Source organism: Gymnogyps californianus, chromosome 15, assembly GCF_018139145.2.
Source record: "Gymnogyps californianus isolate 813 chromosome 15, ASM1813914v2, whole genome shotgun sequence".
NCBI lineage: Eukaryota > Metazoa > Chordata > Aves > Accipitriformes > Cathartidae > Gymnogyps > Gymnogyps californianus.
The window spans coordinates 16,428,802-16,448,580 of NC_059485.1; the positions used below are offsets into that span (position 1 = coordinate 16,428,802).

The 19,779-nt window shown below is 38.8% G+C and overlaps 1 protein-coding gene across 1 annotated transcript in view; it reads right to left on the reverse strand.

The window, feature by feature from the left end:
• KATNIP (katanin interacting protein) overlaps nt 1-19,779 on the reverse strand; it is a 62,442-nt gene that overhangs the window by 10,544 nt on the left and 32,119 nt on the right. The window contains exons 14-20 of the mRNA XM_050905751.1: nt 15,784-16,518; nt 15,009-15,217; nt 12,678-12,741; nt 8,891-9,068; nt 6,234-6,399; nt 1,200-1,357; nt 813-877 (exon numbers count right to left, since the gene is read on the reverse strand). Of these exons, the coding sequence (XP_050761708.1) occupies nt 813-877; nt 1,200-1,357; nt 6,234-6,399; nt 8,891-9,068; nt 12,678-12,741; nt 15,009-15,217; nt 15,784-16,518 (1,575 nt within the window). The remainder of the gene's footprint in view (nt 1-812; nt 878-1,199; nt 1,358-6,233; nt 6,400-8,890; nt 9,069-12,677; nt 12,742-15,008; nt 15,218-15,783; nt 16,519-19,779) is intronic.

Sequence of the window (19,779 nt, forward strand, 5' to 3'; positions counted from 1 at the left end):
GAATTTTTTTAGTGTGTCTTACCTTCTTGTACACTGCAACTTATTAACACCACAGTTCCTATTTGAAGCCTTTACTGCCTTCCTGTATTTTCTGAATATGCCTTTGCCTGGTTTTGAATTATACGGGTGATAACTGGCCAGCAAATATGCCCTTAAACTGAATGGCAGAAAATGTAATGATGGAGTCTGTGCTGTCCTTTTCTCTAATGGAGCACCCATTTGTATCTCTTTGCTCTACCCAGACACTGATTTTCATGAAACTGGTAGGAACTTAGTATTGCTGAGACCTCATTGTCTCCAAACTTGGTCAGAATAGCCTAATGGATTTAAAAGGTTCGTCAAATAGATGGATGGCACAACAGTAAGTATTATCACAAGAGGCTGTGCTTATCTAGGAAAACTTAAGCTTAAAAAGCCACAAACATTAAGAAAAATGGCAAAAATATTACACAGTTCTGGTCAATCTTAATAAAGATATAAAATGAGACAAACATTCAAAGACATGCAAAAATACAAAGACTACTTCTAGCTTTGATAGGCTGGCTGGATACTGTGCTAACGGACCTCTAGCTCCAGCTTGGACGGATTATAAAAGGCAGAGTATCTGAAAACAGGTCACACATTCATATATTATGATCCATTTATTTATTGTTAATTCATACTTAACGGAAGCCTTTCTCATATTCTTGGTATCTTGTTAATTTCTTAAAGCAGCAGAAATTGTTGGATTCAAAAAGTTCAGGACTCATAACCATAGTATGTAAGTCTAAAATATTCTATATGACAAGTAAGAAAATGACAGAGAAGGATACAACCACATGGCATTAATGGTGCTTCATAGTCCATACTAGCTTGTTCCATTCTCTTTGAACCAGTCCTGCCAAAAAAAAATCAAGACAAAATAGTTTCTTTAGGTACCCTTGGCTCATTCAGAAAAGAAGAGAACAAAACCAAAGAACTAAGCCTCCACAAACACCGCCCCCGACCCCCCCGCCTGCGATTATGGACTAGATTGTCCTCTGATCTCAATAAAATCTGGTTAACAGTATATAGTTAAAACCCAATGAAACATTTTGCTCTAAGTCCTTCATATTTTCATCCAGGTGCCTCATACAATTGGCTTCAACATAGAATATGAAAGAATACTAAACAGTTAAGAGAAATTGTGTGGTTCAGATAGCAAAAACATCCTACTTTACCTCCTTTGTACTTTATTAATCAGCTGGGGCTGCAGATAGTCAAGAAACAGAATTTCTTGGGCAAAGTCAAAATGGCAGTTGCCTGGTCCCTTGCGGATAAGCAAGCCCTCTGGTGGGGAGATGCTGTGACCATCCAGCAACACATGGACTACCTTAGCCTTGTTTAAAATAGCATAAGATTACATGACATGACATGACATTACATAAAATAAAATAGATCCAAAACAAATGCATTCACTTCAGAGGTTGAAATAATTTCAATAATTTTGTTATATTTATTTCATTCCTCGATAGCATGACATCCTTTGGCAAAAGAAAGCCTAAACCAGCAGATACCAGTTGCAACCCATAGTGTGCAATTCAGAGCATCATAGCTGACATTGACGGGGATGGGAAACGTGAGGATTTGGGGGGAAAAAAAGAAAAAAAATGTATTGAAGAGATCCTTCAGTTACTGCATCTCACTAGATCTCAGCGAACTGAAGCTTCCTTTCTTCACTGAAAGGGTTGTCAAGCATTGGAACAGGCTGCCCAGGGAAGTAGTTGAGTCACCATCCCTGGAGGTATTTACCACGTGTAGATGTGGTGCTTAGGGACATGGTTTAGTGGTGGACTTGGCAGTGCTAGGTTTACGGTTGGACTCTATGATCTTAACGGTCTTTTCCAACCTAAATGATTCTATGACTCCTGAGCCTGCAGCAATACATACACACATCAACAGAATGGAAAGACTTGGCTTTCAAGTCAGCATATGTCACAAAGGTGATTTGAGGAGACAGTTAGAGTCATCATGCACCTGAATGCACTGCTAGATCAGGCCTGATTTCGCAGCATTGGCTGAAGCCAGCCTTTAAGAAATCACATAACCTGGTGCTCTCTCGAGAGCAGACTCTTTTGTGTGTCTGTTGCATTTATAGAAAGCCTGTATTTCACCAGTTCTAATCATCTTTGTGGCAGGTGGCACTTGGACTTTTCCAGGATCATGCAAACTCGTCTGCCAAGCAGTGCTGTATGTAACCTAAGGGCACATAAATAAAGAAGAGGTACCCGTACCAGGCAGAAAGAATTGAGCCCTGTCCGCATCATAGATGCATGCACGTCTTATACAATCTCTGAAGATTAAACTAAATAATTCAGGCATACTTATTCAGATGATGCAGGAGTCCTGGCCCCTTCACCCTCCCCCATTAGCACCATCTGGTGTTGGATGCATGATCCCAGTCACATAACAATTCAATCATGCAGCAACAATTATCACTGCATCTTGCCCTGAAATATGTTAAATATAACTTAACATTAATCACAAGCAGCATTTATTGCACTGAGTCTTTCACTAACTACTGGTTAAGGAAGGAATAATACCTGTAAAATATAACAAGATGGCCTTATAACTGGCACTATGATTAAAGCTTGCTGATTAATGGACTGAACCAAAATAGATTCATTTAGTTAACAAAAGACTTAATTTAGTCTAAAGGTAATGTAAGTCAGTTTTCTAATCTTTGGATTTTATACTGACTGATGTATATATGATAATTTGAGGTTAACTTAGTTTTGTATGCAAATATTTAATTTTCATTATTAGGATTCTATTAAAAATATATATGCAATATTTATAGTTAAAATTCCCATTTCAGGTGACTATCTGAGAAGAACTTAAAAACATTCAGAGTTTTCTGCAAAGCCTGTATATTATCAGTGACCTAATACTCATAACATTTTTCATATTTTTTCCATTTGTAAACGATTTTTTTATTCAATTACAATATCAGTAAGTTACACATGCAATATCCCAAAAGCAAATAATTTTCAGGAAGATTTTTTTTTTTTTTTAACACAAATATTTCTCGATTTGAAAACCTTGGGTATTGTACTAGACTAGAGGAGGTGCTCAGTTCATTTCCAAACAGCATGAAGATTAATTAGGAGGGAATATTTGTATGAGTACCATGTATAGAGAAATAACTATTTCTGATTCATCTTTAATACGCTTGGGAGCAAAGAAAGGAAATATCCTTTTCATATCAGAAACTCTTCTGCATGCTACTTTCCAGCTGAATCAGTCTGCCAGCCTAAGGAGAGGAAGTGAAAAATCCACTGAAACACACTTTAGTTTAGGAAACATGTATTGAATGGGAAGTCTAGAGACTTAGAGATGAAATCTTACCTATTATACCACAGCTGCTTGTATTTATGTGCCCTTTACAGCCCTCATTTCTAAGTAATTTTCATCATCTGAGAAGGCACTCAACCATCACACATAGCATTTTACAAATCGTATAACAAAGCTTTCACAAGGTAATTTTTCATAGAAATACCACACAAGCCTTCATTTTGACAGTTCACTGCCATTACCTTCTCATACTAAAGCTGTGAATAGAATCCACCAGTCTACAGCTGCCTAGCAAATCATTGTATCTCATACCCAGGGACTGCTTCTTAGAAGGAACAGCAATACTTCAAGAGACAGATGTCACGATGCCCTAGGTTTACAGTCTAAAGCCTCTTTACTGTGGCCCAGCAGATACCTTGCATCTTCAGTTTTCCAAATGATTTATTTCATCCTCTTACAGGACTGCAGGTATGAACTCCTCATTTAAATTGCACCCACTAACTGTTATGGGACTTACAGGTGTGCCACCTGCATGCATACTTTATCAGACTCACCTCTTTTTTCTACCTAGCAAAGTAAACTGTAAAAATGTACCTTTCTTTCTTTCTTTCTTGGTTTGGCCTCCAAAGACCAAATTCCATGTTAGATTTTAGAGATTTGGCTATTTCTTTCCCCCTTTAATAATTGAGACACACATACAGGGAGTTGATTTGGTACGAAAATTCATGTTCAAACTTTCCTCCCCTGCTCTGCCTTGGAGAAGCTTGGGCTTACAACAGTAGTGAAAAACATTCCACATCAGCACTTAAAGACAGTTCTTCATATTGCATTTTGTACACAGAATCACAGAAAAAATTAGGTTGGAAAGGACTTCTGCATGTCTCCAGTCACAGCTCCTGCTTAGAGCAGAGAAGCCTGCAAAGCTACAACAGGTTGCTCTGGGCCTTGGCAAATTTAGTTTGGAAAGTCTCCCATCACTGCATACTGTCCCAGAGCTGTACCACTCTCATAGGGAAGAGTCCTTTCTTTATGCCGAATCATATCAATTAAGTAACAGATTGTTGTGGTTTAACCCGGCAGGCAGCTAAACACCACGCAGCCGTTCACTCACTCCCCCTCAGTGCGATGGGGCAGAGAACGGGAAAAAAGGTAAAACTCGTGGGTTGAGATAAAGACAGTTTAATAGGACAGAAAAGGAAGGGAAAATAATAATAATGATAAAAGAATATACAAAACAAGTGATGCACAACGCAATTGCTCACCACCCGCTGACCGATGATGCCCAGCCAGTCCCCGAGCAGCAGGCCACCACCCCCCCGGCCACTTCCCCCAGCTCTCTATGCTGAGCATGACGTCCTATGGTCTGGAATATCCCTTTGGGCAGTTGGGGTCAGCTGTCCCGGCTGCGTCCCCTCCCAGCTTCTTGTGCACCCCCAGCCTCCTCGCTGGCTGGGCAGTACAAGAAGCTGAAAAGTCCTTGACTTGGCGTAAGCACTGCTCAGCAACAACTAAAACATCAGTGTGCTATCAACATTATTCTCATCCTAAATCCAAAACACAGCACTGTACCAGCTACTGGGAAGAAAATTAACTTTATCCCAGCCGAAATCAGGCCACAGATTTTACCAAAAAAACCCCAGTTGTTATACAGGAGGTATGTTTAGATGGTAAGCTCAACATGCTCCTGAACCCTCCCATGTGTCAAACATGTTGGGTTAATGCAATGTATTACAAAATCAGGTGCCATATATTAAAATCTCTAGATCAGTTGTGGCTTAAATGGAAGAACTTATGCTCTGGCCCTCTGGGAGTCTTTGGCCAGTCTTTGGCACTCAACAGCACCCCTTGCTGATATTAAAAGATGCCAGGGCTCTGTTGTGGAGAGGGAACACCTCTCCACACATTTATGTAGTGTTCATATTAAAGCAATTCCTGGAAGGTAAATTTACACAAGGAAGCAGTTCTGCAACTTTTGCCACTATCTTGCCTAATCCTATGAAGGACCCATGCCTCCAGCTTCAATTCTAGATTTTTTTCCAGAACTTTGCTGATCCTTTTTGTCCTGTCTCTCTCTAGTTTAATACATACCAAGATTTTTCTTCTTATCTATGGACTGAGTTTGGACATCAAGAATGCAACAGTTATATGTGAAGGGGAAGATCTGGAAACAAATGGGTTCATAAACTTTCTGTGCAGTGAATGGCAACTACTTCTTCATTATCATTACAAGTGCATGTATAGCTTCCGAGAAAAACCAGGGAAATGAGGGACAGCCAGATTCAGAGTGCCAGCAAGATGTAACATGATCTCCAACAGGTGTCAATTGCCAGTCAATTCCAAGAATTCAATATGAAAAAAAATGTCAAAGAAGCAATTTGGAAAAAGAGGAGAGGAGGTATGTTATACAATTTTAGCTAAACTACTTTAGCGAAACTGTTAGAAGATGTCTACTTTCCCTAATAAATGTTAGAGTTCTAGAGACTCTTCTTGCTTCTTGGAAAAGGTAGTATTGCTTGACTGGCCTTCTGTAACTTACCTAAACAGAATTTCTGTTGGAGAAGTGTCCCTGTTCTATCATGCCCTGTGTTCCAGGAAATAACGACTCATATGGTAGGCGTAAATACTAGATATTGAGAGGATACCACTTCAGAATCACATATCTTGAAAATAATATGTGCTATTGCATGTGTGTCTTAGAAAAATCAGCTGTGAAGATTCCTTTAAACTATCTCTGGCTTTTTTTCAATATTTGCTGTTTGTGGAGACAGAAATGCATTATACCTGCCACAAAATTCAGACTCAGACAATCTAGAAAGATTTATGGTGTTCCATTAAGGCAGCTATATTCAGTCATCACAGTACCAATTTTCCAATGCACTGCTGTACATTTTTGCTGGCAGTGCTCCTTTTCTTTTACTTACCCCTCTATAGGTATCCTCCAGAGATTTATTATAGTTCCAAAAGCGAAGCCCTGCAATACTTTCAATTTTATCAAAATGGATTGTGAGCAGATGATCTTCTCCAAAAGAGAAGGGAATGAGCCACATATGGTCATCCTCTACTGTGATATTAGTCCCATCTATTAACCTTCAAAGAGAAAAATCCATTAGCTGCAAAAAAGGAAAAGCTTGCTTTTCTCATGAGAATCAGGTACTTTACTAGGTGTTAATTTTTTTCTAGATGCCACTTCCAGCTTCCAGGGTTTATTGTGCCCATGTGTATGCAATTAAAAAGCACAGTAAACATAAAAAATAATATGCAATTGTTGAATTAAAGACAGTGGGGAGAGAAAAAACAGTATTTCCTTTAGTTGGGTCCGTTTGAGGAAAAACAGAAAAATCCTTAGGTTTTCCCTATGTGAACACGGGCAGGCACAGGAAAGCTCAACTACCTTTGTACCAAAATGTCCGAAGGCAAAACTCTAAGGCCTAGACACACTATAACTTATTAATATAGTTCCATGCCTAAACTAGTATATCTGGCACTCTGCAGTGTGTTACTATGCCAATGCAACTATACTGAATCCAACACGGAGCTGGATGGCAGCTGGATAACCCAGAGAAGAAGCAGAGTTTGTTCATGTACTTCTTCACGCACACAGTTAGGCACATTCCTACTCTTTTGAAAAGCTTTCTACCAGCATGACTATGTCTTTTCATAAGAGCATAGACTTCAGGCTGACTAGATAAAGTTAATTCCATTATTTCTTCATTTTAGAATCCTGACTTTATATTCTTCTACCACAAACTACGGCATACAAAGATGGAGTAAAGGAGAATATGAACTAATTGTCCACTCTAATTGCTTTGGTACACTGCCCTATGTATTTACTATTTAGTTAAAAGTTTAATGGAAGAATGAGTGCCAGACTTGGCAGTTCCTTAAAGAAAAAGATTTGAATAATGACTCTTTCACAGACGAACTGATTAGGGAGCCCATGAGAGAAGATATAATCCTTGACTTGGTCCTGAATAGTACACAGGACCTATTCCAAATGCTACAGTTGAAGAGCACTGCAGTGTACTCAAATGCAACATGCTTGCAGAAATATCAAAAGCCAAAAAAGCCCCTATTTCTTGTGCCCGAAAAGGTTCTTAAGCAAAAATTATGAAGTACATAAAAAAAAAAAGGAGCAACAAAATAAAATAAAATCATTACACATAGCAGAGAGAATATTAAGGGATCCCATACTGGAAGCACAGAACAAATGTATCCCACTTGCTAAGAAAGATGTTAGAAAGAGGGAGGACTTGAAAAATCAAAGCCGGCCTGGCTCAGTGGCAGGATAAAGAAAGTTATTACAAGCCATCTTTCAAGAAAATTCATGATCAAAAAACCCTAAATTGATAGGATCATAAACTCTGGAAGGCTAAATGCGTATGCACAGGCCAAAAAAGAGTATGAAGGCTAGTAAGCAAAAGGTACCATAAATAAAATTCCTCAAATACATCAGGAGCAGAAAGCCTGCCAGAAATTCTGTAGGATCAACAGATGACTAGGCTGTAAAAGGCGCATTCAGAGAAGATAAGACACCAACACAAAAGCTAAATGAATTCTTTGCATCTGGGTCCATCGTGGTGGAGTATGGAGAGACTCCACCACCAGAATCTCTTCATCACAGGGGATCTCATGGGAAGAGTTCTTAGATCTTGATGCCTACAGAAGAGATTTTCATACAAATAGGCAGAAGAACCAAGGAATTATATACAAGCTTGACATCTGTATTAGATTAGCAGAAACTACAAAGAACAGAGTTAGTGTCCATGTAGATAAACACAACATTCTAAGGAAGACTCAACAGAGACTTTGAAAAGAGAAGTCCTAATTCATAAACCTATTCACAGACCATAAACATGCCAGAGGACAGGATTACAACTGAAAATAACCTTTAAAATGGAGATACGACTCAGAAACAACAGGATGCAGCTTCAATAACAACCAAATGCCAAGTCCTCTTCCGACCTATAGCCTATGATTTCTCTACTGCTACCATTTAGGAAGTACAACTTAATTTGAGGAAGTATACTTGTCAATGAATAAAACTTCATTGGAATTACGAAAAAAAAAGCTGCAGAATTGCCAAAAGAATGGCACCTATCTGTGCAATTCCCTACTACATCCTCACCCTTTGCTAACTTGAAAATTTTCCTTGAAATTATCCAGAAATCCTGCATAAATATCACTGCATATGCATAGACAGATGCTACAGAACACCCACATTTCTGCCTGGAAAGTCCTTAGCAGAGATACCAACCAGGCATGTTATCATCTCCTAACTCAAATATCATCTTTTGGAAACATCTCATTCATGTTTCTACAACAAGCTGTTCCTGGGTAGCTTGTGAAACGCAAGAATGAGCAGTGATGGTATGAAAATCATGTTCGCATTAACATCTGTTAACATAATAAAAGTTTATATAATTCTGTCACTTTATAAAGTCTGATGTAAAATGCATCTAAAATTGATAAACTCCAAAATTGTTGGTGGAAACAACAGGCACAAAGGGGGGAGAAAAAAAAAAAAAAAGAGCGAGCCCTGCAGTAAACACTTGGACAATTCAACTCTTTCGCTACTTACTTTTCTAATGTTCTGGAATCTCCTGTATAATCTGGAAGATCATTTAAGTCTTGGGGTGAAGCAGAAATCTGTTCTGTACTTATTTTTAATGCATGACCGTTCTTTCCTATCACTTCAAGTCCTGTCAGTCCAAGGTAATGAGAGTCTCCCCAGGTCATGGTAAAATTCAGTTGCAGGCCTATATAAAAGAATATACATATAATATATCTATATACATACTTACTAGTTTGAAGTAAAGAGCCAATATAAGCATGCATGCAAGCCGCAACGATTAGCAGTATGTGTATTTTGTCTAGATTAAATAACTTCATATGCTGTATTTGGACATGCCCTGGTCTGCATGCCTACCTCCATGTAATAGCATAGTATCTTCTGTAAATCTGTGTTAGACCCCTTTAGTGGGCTACCGACATCTTGTTCACTTATAACTATGCAACTCCTGATCAATCATGTTATCAAGTGTCTCATTACTTAGATTGTAGACTGACAGTAATTCAACGATACATTTAAGCAGTTACATGACAGATTTTGTGATTATGCAGACACAGAGAAGACCTATTAGTCTGGAGTCTATCTATCATCTTCTGCCAGCTAAATGACGATATAGATTCATATAAATCCCGTCTCTCATAAATCTATAAATTGTTAGAGAACACCAACTCATAGTTAAACCAAAAAACATATTTGGTTTACTAATGTGCTTAAGTTACTATCTTCACGTCAGAACTGGACACATGGAAGTATTTTAATGGGACAGCATTAGTGAAAAGCAGCAATTTTGATTAGCCTGCATCTCCAGAAAATAAATAGGAAAGAAAAATTGGGCAGACAAAAGATTGTACATGTATCTTCAGATCCACCTGTTTCATGCCTTACTGAAAAAATACAAATAACATATACAGATATAACAAGTAATATTCTAATCTGATCAGGTTCCATAAAAGTACATCCCTGTAAATTAAAAATATCTTTCATTTCACACATTACAGAAGCCCAGAAATAATCAGGTTGGATAATGTCTAAAGAAGCACCAGTAGTCATGATGCCCTGTAAAACAAACAAGCATTAAACCTATTAAGCCATCCAGCCCAATTACCTCTAAATAGCCGTAGCAATTTACATGAGACTGTGTCTTGATACACACATAAATTCACTTGGGTGTAAGATCTCATTAGCATTTGCAAGGACACTAAGAAATAAATAGTTCTATTAGCTGACAAGTTTGGAGCTATGGCTACATTGGATATTAGATGCTATTCCCAAGACCACCGCTAAGACTAAACTTGCTTGGTGTACAAGCATGCAAGAGTTCAAAAACCAGAGTATATTTTCAAATAAAAGGGAAAAGATAGGGTGAAGCAGCTATCCACACAAGGTTTAGTATTCACATCACCATGCCAATGCCTTCACAGAATCTCAGAATGATGCAGGGTGGAAGGGACCTCTGGAGGTCTCTAGTCCAACTCCAAGCTCAGAGCATGTCCATTAGATCAGGTCTCTCAGGAGCTTATCCAGTGGAAGTTTGAATGTCTCCAAGGCTGGCAGATTTCAAAACTTCTCTCAACCCCTGTTCCAGTGGTTGATTGCCCTCAGGGTGAAAAAGATTTCCTAATACCCAGTTGGAAATTCTTGTCTTCTACCTCGTTGTTTCTGCTGCCACTCAACCCAATCCTATGTCCATGCCTGACAACGGCCTGGATCTGTCCTTTCTATGCCCTCCCAATAGCTATAGACAGCAAGAAGATCTCCCCTTCACCTTCTCTTCTCCAGGATGCACAAATCAACCCAGCTCTCTCATGCTTTTCTCACATGTCAGGTACTCCAGCTGCCTGACCATCTTGGTCACCCTCCTCCGCTGGACTCGCACCAGTATGTCAATTTTCTTCTTGCCCTAGGGAGCTCCATGCTTAATGCAGTACTCCAAATACAGTCTCATAAGTGTCAAATACAGGGAAAGAATCCCTTTTCTTGCCCTGCTGGCTGCACTCTTATTTTTACGTCCCAGGAGGCAGCTGGCCACCTTTACTGCTGAATCTTGTTCAACTTGTGGTGTTACAAGGACTTCAGGCCCTTCAGTGCAAAGCCGCTTTCTTAGCTAGCTGGCCCCCAGCCTGTCCTGTGGCATGGGTTATTACATCCCACATGCAGGTCTTTGCACTTGCCCTGAACTTCATGAGGTTACATTAGGTAACATCATGAGATTACCATTTCTTCAGCCTGTTGAGGTCCCTCTGAAGAACAGCCTTGCCCTCCAGCATATCAACCACTCCCCTCTGTTTGGTATCATCCACAACCTTGCTGAGATTGCACTTTATCCCATCATCCAAGCTCTTTAAAAAAGAGACATTAATCAGTGTAGACTATAGTAGTATTGATCCCTGAGGGACATCTCTAGTAACTAGCCACTAGCTGGACTTTGTACCAGTGATCATCACACTTTGACGCACTATTTCTCCTTGACATCATGACCGGTAGCAGGATGAAAGACATGAAATCTACCTACAACAAGTGAAAGATACAAATCCTCAGTGACTCCATGCACAATTTATTACCAAGAGTCCCAGATGAAAAAGGCAGTACCGATCCTAAGTTTTGCACAATTCCCAGGAATTTCCCAAAACCAGCAGAAGCAAGAGGACTTTCACTCCAGGTCTAAGGGACCACCCCACAGTATAAGGAGAACAAGGAACAATATACGCAGGCAGGACAGGGTATGCAGAAATCATTGGCAAAACCAAGGTTGTACCTTCTAGTTGTGTTTTTGCTTTTGTGCAAGGTCACTTACAAAGATAGTCCCTTGTAGCAATTAATGGCAATTTTTTTCTGTGTAAGAGACTAAATTGGAGTTTCTTTTGCGTTTCGTAAGACATGGAAAGCCTCCCTTAAATACAACTACCTTTCTCCAGCTCTTTCCCTGCAAGAACTCATGGAAATCAGGACCTCTTTGTCTGGTAGAGACAAGTTAGTCCAATCAGCTGATTAACAATATCTTGTCAGTGTGAGAGACTGCATCTGCTGAGCTCTGAATCACACCCTCACTATCTTTTTCACCCACTTTGAGAAATGGGAGAAGGGAAAGTCACCTTAAGTTCACAGATAATGAACTGACTGTAGACATGCTCATAAAGTTCACAGATCCAGATATAGTTCATAGGTCATAGATCACAGATCATAGGTATAGTTCACAGATATGTGGCTGACTAAGCCACAGCATTGTGTGTATTTTCTGAGAGCACATCACAGGTTGCTAAAGACTTTATACCAGGCCCAAGAACCCAATTTCTCTTGTGCTAATCAAAGGACCAGGAACTGATACCGAAACTTCTGGGCCATCCAGAAGCTCTCTGGACAATAATTTAAAGGCCCATAGAGAGTTGGTTTTGTACAGGATAAAGAAATCAGGTACTTTAAGGATGGATATAACATTCTGGTCTAGATTTACTGTAGGGTTTCTATTGTCAATCCAATCTGAGAAATTCAGCCAGTCTACACAAATACATAGGATTAGGAGAGAATTACTGGGTAAGGGACACAGCTATTACAAATCCCATTCAGGGACTAGGCAAACGGCTAGTGTTATTTTTCTGAGATTAAAAGCCAACTGTTACGATATAATGTTCTAAATGCCATAGTAAACAGAGCTTCTGCCTTAAATATTCAATTACTCTTCTTTATTCTAGACCTGACATCTGTCACAAAGTTCTGTACAGCTCTGACAAATTAGATCCTCCTCAATAACATGTTAAGGGGGAGGGTGGCTAAGCAAGAAGTAAATGTAAGAACTTACATTTTCCAGTAAATATTCCTGATTCCTTGAGTATACATTCAGAGAGAGGGTCTGGCTCTTGAACCTAAAAAGTAAACCAACAGGTGCAATGAACATGCATATCATATATATATATTACAGACATATTGTTCATAAAGTGGGGGGGGTTTGGTGGGGTTTTTTGTCTGTTTCTTTGGTTTTGTTTTTTTTACGTCCAGCCTTTTGTATATCAATCTCCCCTTTCCCTCACCACCCAGGCTGTCCTGCAAATAACGGAAAACATGCCCCAAAATGTAGAAGACCATATGGATCCTTAGAAAGTCAAGACTATTAGGGTTTTTTTTTTTTTGTTAGTGCATGTAGGAGTGTTAAATGGGAGACTCCCTAGTATGGGCTACCTAGTCTCAAAGAGGCTGAAATTCTTAAGTCACTCTTATTTACCAGCAGACTGCCATTAGCAAATGATAATATGCTGTATTTGCAACATGTTGCAAATACATGTTGCAGAGACAGGAAGTCTGGAAGGAAGTTAAGACCTCAGAGAGTGCCACCACAATTTCTTCTCAAGAATCAATGGGCAGAACAAACAAGCAAACTTGTCCAAAAGCTTGCATTTGTTCTTTGAAAATACTAATTAATAATAGCCTATGCTATTCAACATAGCAAACCAGAAAGTGAGTAAACAGATGACAAAATCTGCTGATCATACTGGGGCAATTAGGGTAGTAAAGACAAAGGACAACTGCAAAGGGTTGCAGATAGACTTCATTTCATTGAGTGAGCATGATAAAATGGCTAATTATGTTCACTGTAGGTAAATGTAAAAATGCCACACATGAGGAAAACAATCCTAACTTTACATATACAGTATCGGGCTCCAAACAAAATAATAGCAGATTAGAATGAAATCTTGGCATTATTCTAACTAGTTCTACAAAAACGTCAGCTCAATCCTCATCAGTAGTCAAAAAGCCAAATAGGAAATTAGAAGTCCAGACTCCTTCTCTATAGTTTCATTCATCATTAGAAGTAGACTTCCTGTCATCCAGAATACATCAAATGGACCTACCTTGTGCCTAAAAAAAAAAAAAAGAAATAAAAGACTTGTCAACACTTTTCTCCTACTGTTATATTAGATCTCTGCAGTATAACCACTGACATCCTGGATCTTATGTGTGTATGTTCCCAGACTGCAATATACATCATGTAGTAGCAAATGTCCTTGTGGTAATTAAGGTGAAACTGAACAAGAACTGTGCACCGAAATAAACACACACAGATAACCTACAGAAGGTAGAAAAAAACCCCTCCTATTGGGGGTACCTTTCTTGCAAAACAGTGACTCTGTCTGATGTCTGATGCCTTTTCCTCAGAACAACTTTAAAAGACCAACCTGGGAACTAAAATTTGCAACTCTACTGAATATCAAAACCCATGGACACAATAAAGCTACTGGTTTTCTAGAATGCAGAATAATGCCCTCCCTTGCAGGCCGTAAACCATCTATCTGTGCCAAGCCACCTTATCACCTCTTTTCTCCCTCTTCCTCCTTTCTTGGCTACTCAGATCCCTTCATTCCACTGGTGCCCACTATCTTTTCTTTCAGATATAGTTTAATTTTCTACTATTTCAACTACTGCTGCTTGTGAACATTGTCCTACCTGTGTTCTTAGATCCTTATGGCTAGAACAAAATACCACCATAGTAAAGGAGTTATTGGAAAAGCAATAAAAAGTAGAAAGTATTACCATGCTCCTATGCCTGATCATACTGTATAGCACCTTCCACACAAGGAATAACTAAAGTAGGACTAACCATGCTAGTCAAAAAAGGAAAGAGGAAGAAATAAGGGGAGGGTTGAGAGGGGGAGATCCTTCTCACATAAGATACTTAATTTGTGGAGGAAGAAACAAGCAAGAGTATACTCTGGGTGGAAAACATGGAAAAACCTTTGGTTTGGAGTGACAGGGAGCACAGCTACTCATTACATGAATAACTGTATGGTAAAAATCACTGACAGTGGCATAAACCTTCAGGAGTACCTAAATCAAAAAGAATTCTCTCTAATCTCTGTCCAACTAAAAAAAAAAAAAAACCATATACAATCCAGTATAGTCTTCCTTGTAGTCTTATTAATTAATCAGGCAAACCAAAATTTGGAGGACCTTTTGGGCTTAAAAAAAAAAAATCACAAAAATTATTGAGCTGGTGAAAAAAAATCCTCAAAATAGACAGAGAGCTGTTTTAGCTCTTCTGCAGAGCTTCACTCCATCATGGAAATCAGTGTCTACTACTTCCATGTCATGTTTCAGAAAGACATTTATAGAGAGCTCTGAACATAGAGGTCCCTACCTGTTGATCCTCTGTTCTTAACCCCGCTTGTGTAAAAGGTCTTTCATCTCCCTCCCTATCAGCAGTTGTTGGCCTCTTTAGCTCTTCCTCATATCTCAAGGAGCTGGCATTTTCCATTTCTCCATCATACGTCTCATCATAGCAGTATATAGCTTCAAGAATATCATCATCGGTAGTGAACAATATAGTATCCCCAAAGTGCTCTGGAGCTGAAGGCAACATACAGAATTAAATGGAGAAACCATACAAAAGAATATATAGAGTGATAAAAACTATTTTCGGTCCTTCTTTACATTTAATTTGCAGTGGTGTTTAAAGATAATATATGGTAAATTGATACTGACTACTGATACAATTAGTATGTTCATTCTCAAACTTATACTGCACAGCAGAAAAACGTAGAGAACTCAGTCAAATTTCAAATACATATAAAAGAAAATGGGAAAAAAGCTTCTCCACTATCTTTTCCAAAAGACCGTATCTGTGAAAAGTAAAAATCTGCAACTTTTAAATGTCTAGTGACTACGTGATGTTATTGAAATATGGTCTTGTTGCTAAGACATCGTTAAGAATAGATATTATCTCTATATGCTGCTAAAATTCACAATATCATTGAAGAATGCATTAGTGGGTTTTGCATTACATTTTGAAATTAAAAGGACTAAATACTATACAAAGTGTCAGCTTGCTTTGAAGTGGAAAGTGATAACAAACAAGCTAAATGTATTTGTTTGTATTGTACTGCTGTTTCCATAAAGAAGAAATGATACCATACCTCCAGACAAGGTTCCTGAAGCTTTCGCAATTTCTCCTTTAAAGATGCATTGTTCATCTAACAGCATTATAATGTCTTTCACACCTCTGAAAGAGTGTATGCGAGATTTATTATAATTCCAAATCCTAATCATAGCTACTTGACAGGAATTCACAAAGTCAATAAAGATAAAGTGAGGTTTTCCAGGGGTAAATGGTGCTAGCCAGAGATGCATATCATCCTGCGTCCGATTTACCCCATCAATTAGGTTGGTTATTATTCTGGGATCATTGCCATAAGCTGGTAAAATATTTATATCAGGTGGTTCAGCTGTTATTTTTGAAATCTGAACAGGTTCTCCTTTAGAACTGAAAACTTCAATTCCATTAAGACCAACATAATGTCTGTCTCCCCATGTTGTTTGAATGTCTATCACTAAGTGCTGCCCATAAGGTAAAACAGGAATTTTGAAATCATTTCCATCATGTGCCTCCACAGAATTTTCTTCTTCTTGCCTTTTTGGTAGTGTTTGTAGCCCCTCTTTTCTCATTTGCTGATATTCTCCAGGCCGGTTGATTTTCTGTTGATGGAGAAACTCATCAAAGATATCCCCTTGAAAATCCATGTTAGAGATTCGGCCGCGATGGGAATAATTAAACTTTACCAAGGAGTTCCATGACTCCTGCAGAGTGTGTTCTTGTTCATTGTGCCACTTTGCTCTAGAGGTTGCTATGTCCTTGATAGAAAAGTCTTCATCTGAAAACAACATTACATACGCATTTAATGTATAAACAGGACTGGAAGCAAACCACTACAACATGGACTTACCAGAATGATGCTGGTCATATTAGTGTTCCCTTACTGTGAAATTCTGTTACAGTAGCACTTTTATATTGCCTCCCTATTATGAACGCTACATGTCCCAATTTCCCTTCCCCATTTAGACATAACAAAAACAATCACTTCTAACTATTGAAGAGCAGAGTACATGCCAAGATACAAAATGCAACTAAGTTTGAGGCTGCGAATTCTTGACTCAACACGTACAGAAACTGGGATTTTGCCCAGTGATACTTAATTGTGTGGCTGTCACAATAGTTTAAATCATCTGCCTGCATTTCTGCAGATCTTCCATAGAGTTGGAAATGGTTGAACTGGTTAAGTTTTCTGAAGCATTACAGAGAAAAGCTAGTGCTTCCTGTCAAAATCAGCCACGTGTATATAAAGAGAAGTGGTGAGAAAAGAAGTAGGTTCAGCATACAAGGAGGATGAGGTGAGCGCTGCATTCTGTGCAGGTAATGTCCAAATATTTTTCTCACTTTTCTGCAAGTGTGAGATGTAGAAGGGGGATAATGACAAAGTACCTAATGGGAACACAGTGGGGACAACAAATTAGAGGGGCCCAGTGGGAGCAAAGCATGCTCTCCTTGTAACTGCACTGGGAAGCTGCTTAATTTCCATCTCAAAACAATTAAGAGCAGATAATAACAAAGATTTTCAATAAAGCTGTCACATATTTTCTTCAAATAAATGAAGAAAAGCAAGTGGAGTACTAAACAATTACAGGCCCATGGGCTAGATTTTACTTCTGTACAATGTCCTTGAGTAGATACTAAAACAAATGGTTATCAAGAATAAATGCCAATTGCCATAAAATGCAAAATAATGTTTTCCCAAAAGACTGCTCAAGACTAACTTTTAACTTTGTTTTTGGAAACACTGGGAAAGAGGCAATGTTCCTAATCTATCTACGGCCAATAATCATTTACACTGGGGACAAGTGAGATAAAAATAACAATTTTAAAGCAGATGGGAAACTACCTGATAGAGGGTTGTCTTCCAGAATGAAAGGCTGGAGACCAACCGGGCCATTCCTCCTTACCCCACAAGGGAAATACAGATAGGAAGCAAAGGTACATATTTCAGAGAACATCAGTCATTTATAAGTCACTTTCTTGTTTAAACCATTGTCCATATGGATACTCATGGGGTGGGTGATCCCAAACAGTACTTCCCAGAGCCTCACAATTTACCTGAAGAAGATACTGTATATATATTTACCACTTTAAAATGTCAAAGCTTGACAATTTCAGAATGAGCATGTACAGAACAGTATTTGACATTTGTTGGTTTTCCTTGTTTTGGAGGTTCATCCCCCCCCCCCCTTTTTTTTTAAAACTTTTTTTTTAATGTAAAGTACTTCAAGCAGTACAGAAATTACAACTCTGAAGCACTTCTACAGCAGTTCAATAGGAGTGATTTTCAATGGGAGGTTAACAGGTTTGTTAGTTACATTAAGGAGTGACAACAGGAGAAGTGGAGCTCTGAAAGGAAAGCAGAGAATAGCCCAAAAGCAGAGGTCAATGGCTGAAGGCTTACAGGGTTTGGTATTTTTTTTAGAATCTAAAATTTATTATTTTTATTGGAGCCATGTGAACAATAAACTCTGCATGCAGATAAAGAGTATCCCACTTGCAGATGTTACAGACGCATTGCCAGCCTTCTGCATGCCCGAGAGGATTGTACGATGGATGCTGTCCCAGAGCCGAGAAATCATGACACCTCAAACGTGCATCTTCCCTGGGGGCTTAGGAGGGGTGTCCTGAATCACCAAGTCCCTGTGTCCTGCTTCTGATGGCAACACACACCATACAATTCCTCTCAAAACTTTAGTAAACTACATTTTGGGGCAACACTAGCTTGAAAAAAACACCTTTCTTCTCCCTCTGTTGTGTTAATCTCATTTTTACTCTGTGCAGTTATAAATAGCAATCATATTTCCATGCTGCAATCACACGCTTCATTTCCCAAATCATTCTAAAAGCTCTCTTCTGTATCTGTTCCACTTTGTAATCAGCTTTCCTGAAAATGGATGATCAGAACTGCAGTTTTCCAACTGACATCTCACGAGTGCCTGTATTGAGATATTAACATTACCCTAACTAACAGAAATGCCTCTGCTGATACATCCTCGGAGTGCGTTGCTATAATCACACCTGCGTCACACTAGCATTTCATAGTCCATCTGTTATTAACTACTCAACCAAGACCCTTCTCTTCCTCGGTCATTTGCGATTGATGATTACTCAGCTTACAACTTAATTTTTTGTTATTAGTCCCCAAATGACCCTGCAAGCAGTACTATTGAATTGCATTCCATTGCTATTACTCCAGTCCTCAAGTTCATCTTTCTGTGCAGTTCTTCAGTCTTCTTAACTCATAATACCCCAAATATATGTTATTTTCAAATTTTATCAGCATACTTCCATCATTTCCTTTGCACATTAAACCAGTTAGCAAAGAAAAACTGTATGTTTTTATAGCAACATTAACTCGAGTCAACTATGCATGTACATGTTATTTCTAATTTCTGTTGTTCTCATTATTTTTCATTTAGTGACCAAAGGCGTGCTGTGACATCGCATATGAGCTTGTGCAGCCTCCCCTTTGTCACATACTGCTATCGGGAAACTGCAGTTCCCCTAGCCCCGTACCAATTAAATTCACCACTCTTAGGGAAACACTTAAAACTGTTTCCCTGTTGTTAATGCTTGCTCAGCTTCACTCTGAAGATGGCTTTACCCTGCACAGTACAGTACAGACAAAACAAAAGCTGCTAGATGGCATGCAGTTTTCCCAGGGACAAACACATATTGGGAGTTTTAAGCACCAGATGACAAAACCTGCTCTGAGCAAAATTAGAGGACAGTCTAATTAGAATCATGATAACCCTCATCTTATAGTTTACATTAAAACTCCTAAATTGTTATCATTTTTACAACTGGACAGAAATTACTAAGGTGGGATTTATTTACAGTTTCCATAATGTTGATAAGTTTTTAATCTAACAGAGATGCTCTAAAATGTGTGAAACAGCAAACGGGCTGCGGTGAGTGGGTGGGTGAAGGGAAGATGGCAGTTATTCCAACTACTTCTGTACTTTTTTCTTCTTTGAGCTATAATTTCAGATATACTTATAAAGTTGCTGTTTTCTCCAGAGAGGGGCAGAGAAGGAAA